Source organism: Coturnix japonica, chromosome Z (assembly GCF_054131305.1).
Source record: "Coturnix japonica strain WE chromosome Z, WE-NBRP24, whole genome shotgun sequence".
NCBI lineage: Eukaryota > Metazoa > Chordata > Aves > Galliformes > Phasianidae > Coturnix > Coturnix japonica.
Window position 1 is genome coordinate 66,500,341 of NC_140702.1, and position 11,181 is coordinate 66,511,521.

An 11,181-nucleotide genomic window follows, 5' to 3' on the forward strand; every position below is an offset into this window, starting at 1 on the left:
CATCGGCAGTCTGGACCCTGACTTCTGGGATGCTGCCTGGAGGGATCTGGTGGAGCTAGTGGAGCAGGGCAGTCTGTCCTGCTGCAGCTCCGCAAATGCCCAGCCAGAAAACCAGCGCGGAGCATCAGCTCGTGAGTCAGGTAAGTCTTCTGTGGATCAGCCCCAATCTGCATGATTGCCCTGATGTGTGCCAGGCCCACAGGAGGAGCCCAGCTCTGGCCTGGGAACTGTCACACTGCAGGTCAGCCAAATGGGACAAGGTTGTCCCTGGTGCCCCATCCTGCTGTGGCTCAGGCCCCCTCCCTCTTACAGATGCTGAGACACAGAGGCATAGGCCACGATGCTGCTGCTACAGCTGCAACCGCTGCAGCCGAGTTGACCAGGAGCTGCAGCAGCTGGTTCTATCGGCACTCCAGTAATGGCAAGACTGAAAACCAGCACGGAGCATCAGCTCCAGAGTCAGGTAAGTCTTTTGTAGGTCAGCCTCGATCTGCATGATTGCCCTGATGTGTGCTAGACCCATGGGAGGAGCCCAGCCCTGGAGCAGGACATTGCACACTGCAGGTCAGCCAGTTGGGCCAAGAGTGTCCCCATCCTGCTGTGGCTCAGGCTCCCTCCCTGCTTTGGAGGTGACGACAGACAGATGTATGGGCCAAAGTGCTGCTGCCACAGCTGTAACCGCTGCTGCCGAGCTGAGCAGGAGCTGCAGCAGCTGGTGCAGTCAGCACTGCCATAGCACATCGGCACTCTAGGCACTGACCATTGGGATGCTGCCTGGAGTGACCTGACAGAGCTGGTGGAGAGTGGCAGTCTGTCCTGCTGCTACTCTCAGGGTGTCCATAGCTCAACCAGAAGAAGCAACAGAGCCCACACGTATTGTAGAACCCAGCCCCACTACCGGCCAGGTCTGATGGCAACGAAACCAGCCCAGACAAAGTTCCAAGGTGGCAGGGCAGCCAGCAGAGCAGGGGATCCCACCAAGGTCTGCTGGCCACAAGCAGAGCAGTGCATTGTGTGTGAGAGCATCGTCCTCCCAGACAGACAGATTGTCAGGGCTCCCAGGAAAGCAGGGGAGCCACGGAGCAGCTCCCACAGAGCTGCACCCGCATGCAGCCACCTGCAAATGGGGACTTCATCGAGCAACACAGGGACAACTTTGGTGGGACAGGAAGACCCGGGAGCTTTCCGCATTGTCTGAGTGCCCCCACGTGCTCTGGGGTGGCTGAAAGACAGTGGGATCAAAGAGAAATGCAGTGCCCCTCACCGTATTTCTCTCAAGCCAGACCAGCATAGGACGTACTGTGTGTGAGAACATCCTCCTCCCGGATGGACGACTCCCTCTGAGGCTGCATAATGTCATGCCCCTTCCAGTGAGGGTAGTAAATCCTCCAGGCCTTCGCACCATCAAGAAGGAGTTTCCTGGACGAACACCGTCCAAAAGATGCAGAGGGAGTCCAAGTAGTGTCTCTGACACGGAACAACACTTGAGGGTCTAGAAAGAAGGTAGGCCATTCACTGCTGAATGCATGGCTTCCTCGATGTAAAAAGGGAAGAGAAGCACAGTGCAGGTGACTCCTCCAGCCACCCACCCTCAGAGGACTGCACTGTGCACAGCATCACCCTTCTCCCAGATGGACGGTTGCCTCAGAGGCTGGACAATGTCCTGCACCTTCCAGGGAGGACCGTGTCTCCAGCAGCACTGTGCAGGAGCTACACAGAGCCTGCGGGATTGGCAGCAAGAGCAGCTCCAATCCGCAGAGGTGTTGCTGCTGGGACTTCTCATGGAGAAGAGAACTGGCAGTCTTCCTCTACCCTAAGAAGTGCAGGAAAAGGAAGCAGGCACTGTGATCACGACAACAGAGAAGAGATACGCACTGCTGTGCACACCTGCAAGCAGCCACCAGCAGAAGACTGCACAGTGCATGAGAACACCATTTTCCAAGATGGGCGGCTGCCTCAAATGCCAGGTAATCTTGTGCCCGCTCCATCAGGTAATCTTGTGTCTCCACCAGGCCTTCCCAGCTCTGCCAGAGAGTCGGGGCTTCCTCGTTGGGAAAAAGAGAAGAGAAGCACGGTGCAGTGAACTCCTCTACCCAGCCACCAGCAGAGGACTGCACTGTGCGAGAACATCCTCCTCCAAGTTGCTACAGATTACCACAGGAGCAAAGGGTACGTCAAGTACCCACAAGTTTACAGATGGGCTTTAGGTATATATGGCCTGTTTTTGGTGGCCGGGGTCTTTCTGCTTCGCACCCTGTGGCACCTACAGGTTGGGGAATTTGAGGATGGGGTTATATGGGGCTGTGGGACTCAGGGCTGGGGCATTTGGAACCGGCTACGCTGGCTGCTTCCCAGAGCCTCACTGTGCCAAGTTCATGTGCCTGCAGGCTTTCAAGCTATTCTTGCAACTGAGGAGATAATGGCAGCGAGGAGCAGCAGCACCACCAAAGTCAGGTGAGTGTCCCATGGGTCAGCACCAAGCCCCAGCCTTGTCCTGATTCACGCCAGGCAGGGATGGGCCCATGGGAGGAGCCCAGCCCTGGACTGGGAACTGGCACACTGCAGGTCGGCCAAATGGGACAAGGTTGTCCCTGGTGCCCCATCCTGCTGTGGCTCAGGCCCCCTCCCTTTTACAGATGCTGAGACACAGAGGCATAGGCCACGGTGCTGCTGCTCCAGCAGGAACAGCTGCAGCAATGCGGACCAGGAGCTGCAGCAGCTGGTTCTATCAGCGCAGCCTGAGCACATGGCTACCCCAAGCCCTGGCTTCTGGGATGCTGCCTGGAGGGACCTGGCAAAGCTGGTGGAGCAGGGCAGTCTGTACTGCTGCAGCTCCAATGCCCAGCCAGAAAACCAGCGCGGAGCATCAGCTCCAGAGTCAGGTGAGTCTTTGTGGGTCAGCCTTGATCTGCATGATTGCCCTGATGTGTGCTAGGCCCATGGGAGGAGCCCAGCCCTGGAGCAGGACCTTGCACGATGCAGGTCAGCCAGTTGGGCCAAGAGTGTTCCCGTCTTGCTGTCGCTCAGGCTCTGTCCCTGCTTTGCAGGTGACAACAGACAGACGTATGGGCCAAAGTGCTGCTGCCCAGCTGCAACCACTACAGTAATACTGACCAGGAGCTGCAGCAGCTGGTGCAGTCAGCACTGTGTGAGCCCATCGGCAGTCTGGACCCTGACTTCTGGGATGCTGCCTGGAGGGACCTGGCGGAGCTGTTGGAGCAGGGCAGTCTGTCCTGCTGCAGCTCCGCAAATGCCCAGCCAGAAAACCAGCGCGGAGCATCAGCTCCAGAGTCAGGTAAGTCTTTTGTGGATCAGCCCCAATCTGCATGATTGCCCTGATGTGTGCTAGGCCCATGGGAGGAGCCCAGCCCTGGAGCAGGACCTTGCACGCTGCAGGTCAACCAGTTGGGCCAAGAGTGTTCCCGTCTTGCTGTCGCTCAGGCTCCGTCCCTGCTTTGCAGGTGACAACAGACAGACGTATGGGCCAAAGTGCTGCTGCCCCAGCTGCAACCACTGCAATAATGCTGACCAGGATCTGCAGCAGCTGGTGCAGTCAGCACTGCCTGAGCCCGTCAGCAGACTGGGCCCTGACTTCTGGGATGCTGCCTGAAGGGATCTAGCGGAGCTGTTGGAGCAGGGCAGTCTGTCCTGCTGCAGCTCCGCAAATGCCCAGCCAGAAAACCAGCGCGGAGCATCAGCTCGTGAGTCAGGTAATTCTTCTGTGTATCAGCCCCAATCTGCATGATTGCCCTGATGTGTGCTAGGCCCATGGGACGAGCCCAGCCCTGGCCTGGGAACTGTCACACTGCAGGTCAGCCAAATGGGACAAGGTTGTCCCTGGTGCCCCATCCTGCTGTGGCTCAGGCCCCCTCCCTTTTACAGATGCTGAGACACAGACGCATAGGCCACGGTGCTGCAGCTACAGCTGCAACCACTGCAGCCGAGTTGACCAGGAGCTGCAGCAGCTGGTTCTATCGGCACTCCAGTAAAGGCAAGACTGAAAACCAGCACGGAGCATCAGCTCCAGAGTCAGGTGAGTCCTTTGTGGGTCAGCCTCGATCTGCATGATTGCCCTGATGTGTGCTAGACCCATGGGAGGAGCCCAGCCCTGGAGCAGGACATTGCACACTGCAGGTCAGCCAGTTGGGCCAAGAGTGTCCCCATCCTGCTGTGGCTCAGGCTCCCTCCCTGCTTTGGAGGTGACGACAGAAAGATGTATGGGCCAAAGTGCTGCTGCCCCAGCTGCAACCACTGCTGTAATGCAGTGCTGCGGGGAGGTTGCTGGGTTGCTGTCATATTGTCATAGACTGATAGAATGGCCTGGGTTGAAAAGGACGTCAAAGATCATCTCTTTTCAGTCTCTCATGCTATGTGCAGGGACACTAACCACCAGACCAGGCTGCCCAGAGCTACATCCAGCCTGGCCTTGAATGCCTCCAGGGATGGGGCATCCACAGCCTCTTTGGGCAACCTATTGACAAACCACCTGGATGAGGTGCTCAGGGACATGATTTTGCAGTTGGTTGGACTGAATTCTTTCTAGGGTGCAGAGTGCCCAGGATAGTGTTTTGGATGGAGGCATGGAGCATGGGATATGTTTCCAGCCATCCAGTGGCCGCTTCCGTCCTTGGTTTGGGGTATTGTGATATAATCAACGTGCCAGAAGGAGACAGAGATGGCTCACAGTTACAGTCCCAGACAAAGCAGTTTAGGTCCAGGGAAGATTCATTTATTACCAGCTAATAATGCAGTAGGATAGCAAGAAGAAAAAGCAGACTAAAAGCACTTTGCTTCTTTACCCTGTGTCTGCCTCAGGTACCTGAAGGGAAGATTGCAGCTGCACACCACAAGGATGGTTCTGGTTCCCAGGCTGGTGCACGCTTTCACTTGATGTGTAAGCTACAATTTTTTGAAGCATTTTTTCATTGTCCTCAGATTTATTTGTAACTTCTCCCACCAGCACACAGAGGGCAAGCACTGACTGGCTCCCATGTGGGCTGCGGGGCTGTGACCTCACAGAGGTGTCCCCACCCAAAGCACTGTGACCTCACAGCCGAATCTTTAGGAGCCAGTGACCAGCACCCCGCCTCTCTCAGTGCGGTTGTGACCGGCTTTGAGCGATGGTTGACAACAGCGTTCTTCTTGTCCCTACATACCATTTCTTCCTGGATGGCCTGTTTTTGGTGGCCGGGGTCTTTCTGCTTCACACCCTGTGGCACCTACAGGTAGGGGAGTTTGAGGATGGGGTTATATGGGGCTGTGGGACTCAGGGCTGGGGGATTTGGAACCGTCTGCGCTGGCTGCTTCCCAGAGCCTCACTGTGCCACATTCATGTGCCTGCAGGCTGTCAAGCTATTCTTGCGTCTGAGGAGATCATGGCAGAGAGGAGCAGCAGCACCAAAGTCAGGTGAGTGTCCCGTGGGTCAGCACCAAGCCCCAGCCTTGTCCTGATTCATGCCAGGCAGGGATGGGCCCATGGGAGGAGCCCAGCCCTGGACTGGGAACTGGCACACTGCAGGTCGGCCGGATGGGACAAGGTTGTCCCTGGTGCCCCATCCTGCTGTGGCTCAGGCCCCCTCCCTTTTACAGATGCTGAGACACAGACGCGCAGGCCATGGTGCTGCTCCAGCTGGAACAGCTGCAGCAAGGCGGACCAGGAGCTGCAGCGGCTGGTGCAGTCAGCACTGCGTAAGCCTGTCGGCAGTCTGGGCCCTGACTTCTGGAATGCTGCCTGGAGGGATCTGGAGGAGCTGGTGGAGCAGGGCAGTCTGTACTGCTGCAGCTCTGCCAATGCCCAGCCAGAAAACAAGCGCGAAGCATCAACTCGTGAGTCAGGTAAGTCTTTTGTGGATCAGCCCCAATCTACATGATTGCCCTGATGTGTGCTAGGCCCACGGGAGGAGCCCAGCCCTGGAGCAGGACCTTGCACTCTGCAGATTGGGCCAAGGGCATCCCCATCCTGCTGTGGCTCAGGTCCCCTCCCTGCTTTGCAGATGACAACAGACAGATGCATGGGCCACGGTGCTGCTGCCCCAGATGCAACCGCTGCAGCAAGGCGGACCAGGAGCTGCAGCAGCTGGTGCAGTCAGCACTGCCTGAGCACATCGGCAGTCTGGGCCCTGAATTCTGGGATGCTGCCTGGAGGGATCTGGAGGAGCTTGTGGAGAGTGGCAGCCTGTCCTGCTGCCGCTCTTCTGGTGTCCAGAGCTCAACAAGAAGATACAACAGAGCCCACATGGACTGCAGAACCCAGCCCCACCGCCGGCCAGGTCTGATGGCAACAAAACCAGCCCAGACAATGTACCACGGTGGCAGGGCAGCCAGCAGAACAGGAGATCCCACCGAGGTCTGCCGGCCACCTGCGGAGGAGTGCATTGTGCGCGAGGCCATCCTCCTCCCAGACGGACGGCTGCCTCAGAGGCCGGATAATCTCGAGCCCCTTCCAGAGTGGGCAGTGAATGCACCAGGCCTTCGCACAATCAAGAAGGAGTTTCCTGGACAAACACCATCCAGAAGACACACAGGGAGACCAAGTGGTCTCTCTGAAACGGAACGCTTGCAGGTCAAAAAAGAAGGTAGGCCATTCAGTGCAGTGTTGCAAGCAGGGCTTCCTCGGTGGGAAAAAAGAGAAGAGAAGCACGGCAGTGGTGGCTTCTCTACCCAGCCACCAGGAGATGACTGCACCGTGCATCTTCTCCCAGACGGGCGGCTGCCCTGGAGGCCAGATCATCTCGTGCCCCCTCCTCAGCAGGCTGTGTCTCCAACAGGCCTTCCCAGCAATGCCAGGCAGTCTTCTGAACGAGCAGCAAGGGAGCAAGGGCAACAAGGAAGAGCTGCTGAGCGGCGTGCTGGGACCTGCTCCTGTTACAGACGGCCGCCACAGCAGGGGACAATTGTACATGACAGCATCCTGCGAACAGAGGTGGCAGTACGTTGGTGGGAGCAGAGGTGCCAGTGGGACTGATTGTCCGCGCGTGCACCGGTCAGAGGTGGCCCTGCAGGTTCCTGCACATCCCAAGGTGAATACAAGGCAGCAGCACTGGCAGCACCAACGGCTTCAGTGCTGGCAATGGAGGACAACGGCTGCCAAGGCAACATCACCAGTGTTGGAAGTGCGGAGAGACCCGGCCCCATATCGCCTCCTTCCCCTGGCGGACATCGAGGAGGCAGAGGGGCTGTGGGTGCCCACGGCTTCTGTCATCAGCATCCACTTGGCTGTGGGAGGGTCACGTAAAGAAGAACGTAATGGAGGACCAGGTAAGGGCCAGCTCACAGAGTTCCATTCAGTCCTCTTGGGACGTGCGTGCGGGTTGGAGGAGGCCCAAGCTTCCCCCGTGCACCTGTGTGCCAAGCAGCGGCACATTGCAGGCCGGGGACCCATCTCGGGCTGTCAGCAACGGCCGCAGCGCCAATGGCCACTGGCCGGGCTCAGTCCAGCCTATCGCAGCCCAACAGCCAGAAGGCCGATGGCATCCTGCCTTATGTCAGCAATAGCGTGGGCAGCAGGAGCGGGGAAATGGGCGTCCCTCTGCATTCTGGTCTGGTGAGGACACCCCTCAAACACTGTGTTCTCTTTTGTGCTCCTCAGAACAGGAAAGTCCTCAAGGCCCTGGAGCGTGTCCAGAAAATAGCCACAAAGGCGGTGCGGGGTGTGGAGCAACGATCTGAGCGGGAGTGGATTAATGTGTAACCCGGAGGAGGGAGAAACACCCCCTTACAAAAAAGGTATTTAAGCACTGGAGGTGGTGCTGCGGGGAGGTGGCTGGGTTGCTGTCATAGTATCATAGAGTGATAGAATGGCCTGGGTTGAAAAGGACCTCAAAGATCATCTCTTTTCAGTCCCTCTTGCTATGTGCAGGGTCACCAACCACCAGACCAGGCTGCCCAGAGCTACATCCAGCCTGGCCTTGAATGCCTCCAGGGATGGGGCATCCACAGCCTCCTTGGGCAACCTATTGACAAACCACCTGGATGGGGTGCTCAGGGACATGATTTTGCAGTTGGTTGTTGGAGTTAGAGTTGCATGGTTAGGTTGAGGTTGGAATTTATGATCTTGAAGGTTCTCAGGTTCCAACCTGAGCAGTTCTATGAATTCGGTATATAGCCATGCTTCTGATACCGGTCGCTTTCCAGGAAGAAATGTAAATGCTTCTGAGCTGTTGGCTGTTTTCTGATGAGCAAAGATACTGTAAGATAGGCAGTGTCTGTATCCACTGTTTGGGAAAGTGTAAGTGAGTCTTGAAGATGCTATCCTGTTTATCAGGCACAGGAGAGGACGATGTACACCGAGGACAAATATTTCAAAAGAAGCAGCCCAGAAGAATTGTACACAATAGTCCTGAAAAATGGGCTGAATTTTAGCAACATTTATTTGTTATACAACTGGAATTTCTCTAGTGTTATCAGGCAATGCTCTGCCAGGTTCTCTGCTCAGGCATCTGCATCCCCTTGGGTGCAAGGCATCCTTCATGTACTTTAGCCACACAGAGAGATGAAATCTATTGGCTCCAAGGGGCAAGGAAAGGGTTATGAAATTACACTGAGGAGGCATCTGCGCAGCTCTCAACAGGGCTCCAGCCTGCAGCTCTCCAGGAGGTGTGAGAAGCTGATCTGATGGCTCCCTCTGGCTGTAGGCTCTGCGAGTGAATCTGTAGAAAATGCATCCTGTAGCTGCTCCATTCCTGCAGTCATCAGAAGTGTTGGGGAATCTGTTTCTTTTCCATATCTACAAAAATTCTGCTACACATCTTTGTCTTTGGAGTTTTGGGGCAATGCAGAAAGAAGGAGTTGGTACTGATCCGGTCATCACCTAGAGATTCTTAGGGAACAGATGAGATGGTGGATCCTCATTTCAAGCCAGTCTAAGCAATAGCTTTGCCAATGCATTTGGGTTGTGAGAAGGCAGAGGGGCTCAGTTCTTTCCTTTTGACCTCTAGGTGGGGTGGGGGAGAGGGTGAATATTCTCCACTTCTCAACACCCAATACACCAGGGCTGGACACTGTATGCAGTAATCTGAGTAATCAGGAGAGAGTTCTGCAGGAACCACTGAGACACGGGGGCTGGAGTTAATGCCACGTGATGAGAGACTTTGGAGTTGGGCTTGTTCAGCTTTGAAAAGAGATGGTTCTGGAGGACTTAAGACGACCCCCTAACAGCTGTGAGGAGATTATTAAGAAGATGGAATCAGGCTTTTAATGGAGGTGCAGCTCAGGAGGAACAGGCTAACTTTGAGGGTATTCCCTAAGTTACCCACTGGGAGAGGGGCCCAGAGAGGTTGTGGGATCTCTGACTTTGGAAGTTTTCAAGACTCTGATGTGCAGAATGCTGAGCAGCCTGGTTTGATACCATCACTGTCACAGCTTTGTGAAGAAGGTTGGACTAGAGACCTCCTGAGGTCCTCTCCAGCCTGGACAGGATTGTGAATCTCTTAAAGGAGTGGGAATCTTAAAATCATAGAATCACAAGGTTGAAAAGGACCTACAAGGTCATCATTACATCACCATTACTACCACAAGCTACTAAACCATATCTTATAGGTACTCATCTGGACACCACCTGAACACTGCCAGGGACGATGATTCCACCGCCTTCCTGGTCAAAGAAGAAGAAGAACCAGGAGAAGTCTGGATGAGCTGACAAAGCATGCGTGGGAAGGCCACCAAGCACCTCAGCCACCTGGTGTGGAGAAGCCCCCTCATCTGCAGCAAGAAGATACACCCTCTTGTCATGGTCAAAGATGAGGACATGGTCGGTGCTGCAGGTTCCTTGGGTCCCCTGATCTGTACAGGGTTCCCAGTGATCCTCTGGCAGCTCTCCTGGATGGAAAGCCCCTGATTTTATGCCACCTGCCTTTCAGGAAAATGTTTATTTTCCCAAACAACAACAGAGGATAATTGAAATATCTTTTCCTATTCTCTCCCCTCCCACCCCTCACCCCCAAGTTGTGCTCCTCATTGTAAATAAATTATTTGACCCTAAAATCTCCCCTCTGGAGGTCTCATCAATGTTTCTGGTTTAACTGACTTTGGGTTTTGGGGTCAACATGTCCTGTTTGCATTATCAACAGAAGCCTGAGGTTGTCATGGATGGGAGGCCACGCTGTGCTGGAGAAGGGATGGATGAGATTTACTCTAGCCAAGGTGCTCGGATATGACAGCCAGCAGGCTCCTGAGCCCAGACCTTTCAGATCACTGCTTTCAGGGCTGTTGTTGGCCTTGCTCACTCTACATCCTGCCAAAAGCCAGCCGTGCTTAGCCTGAGCTTTGTGCTTTCCTGCAGTATGAGCATTGCACTTTGCCTTCAAAACCATGTGCCGGCAGGGAACAAGGTGCTGGCACAGCTGTAGTGATGCCAAATGTCTGCAGCCACATAAGCCTGCTGGTAAATCGCCCTGCTTGTGCTGTGCTGATAGTGGGGTGGGTGAGGGGCCTTGTGGAAGGGAAGGGGAGAACAGATCATGGTGTGCTGTGTGACTGGAGCTGAAGCAAGTTTGCTCAGGTCTATTTGCTGCACAGTACACGGGCTGTGTGCTCTGCTCCTTCCCCTTTGTTGACACATCTGGCAGGAGCCACCGTGTGTTCCCAAGTCTCATGCGCATCAGGGCAGTCCCAGCCTCCTGCCATGCTCTTGCAGGCAAACTGTCCTGGAAAATGCCTTCCTTGCCTCAGTAGCAGCAATACTAGCAGGAGTGTTCCCACCACGCTCAGAGGGAAGATCACATTTCAGCCACAATCCCCTCTTTGACAAGCATCTGTCTTCTCTCTCAGCTCTTCCTCACAACCACCCATCAAATGGGGACTTGACACTGAACTTCTGGGAAGGGTCAGTTTGTCAACTGTCCATCACACAGTACAGTCAACCAGGGCCCCTTCTGTCCTAGCACAGCCAGCTCTGCTGACAAACACTGTCCAGAAGACACACAGGGAGACCAAGTGGTCTCTCTGAAATGGAACAACACTTGCAGGTCAAGAAAGAAGGAAGCCCATTCAGTGTTGCAAGCAGGGCTTCCTCGGTGGGAAAAAGAGAACAGAAGCACGGCGGTGGTGGCTTCTCTACCCAGCCACCAGGAGAGGACTGCACCGTGCATCTTCTCCCAGACGGGCGGCTGCCCCGGAGACCAGATCATCTCGTGCCCCCTCCTCAGCAGGCTGTGTCTCCAACAGGCCTTCCCAGCAATGCCA

General features: G+C 55.3%; 1 protein-coding gene across 1 annotated transcript; it reads left to right on the forward strand.

Moving 5' to 3' along the window:
- The first annotated feature begins 5,826 nt into the window (after positions 1–5,826).
- On the forward strand, positions 5,827–9,979 carry LOC107305841 (uncharacterized). The gene is made up of 4 exons (XM_085529191.1): positions 5,827–6,575; positions 6,768–7,257; positions 7,589–7,725; positions 9,538–9,979. Exons 1-3 carry the CDS (start codon positions 6,459–6,461, stop codon positions 7,666–7,668), a joined length of 687 nt encoding a protein of 228 aa, XP_085385317.1. The 5' UTR covers positions 5,827–6,458; the 3' UTR covers positions 7,669–7,725; positions 9,538–9,979.
- The last annotated feature ends 1,202 nt before the right edge of the window (positions 9,980–11,181 follow it).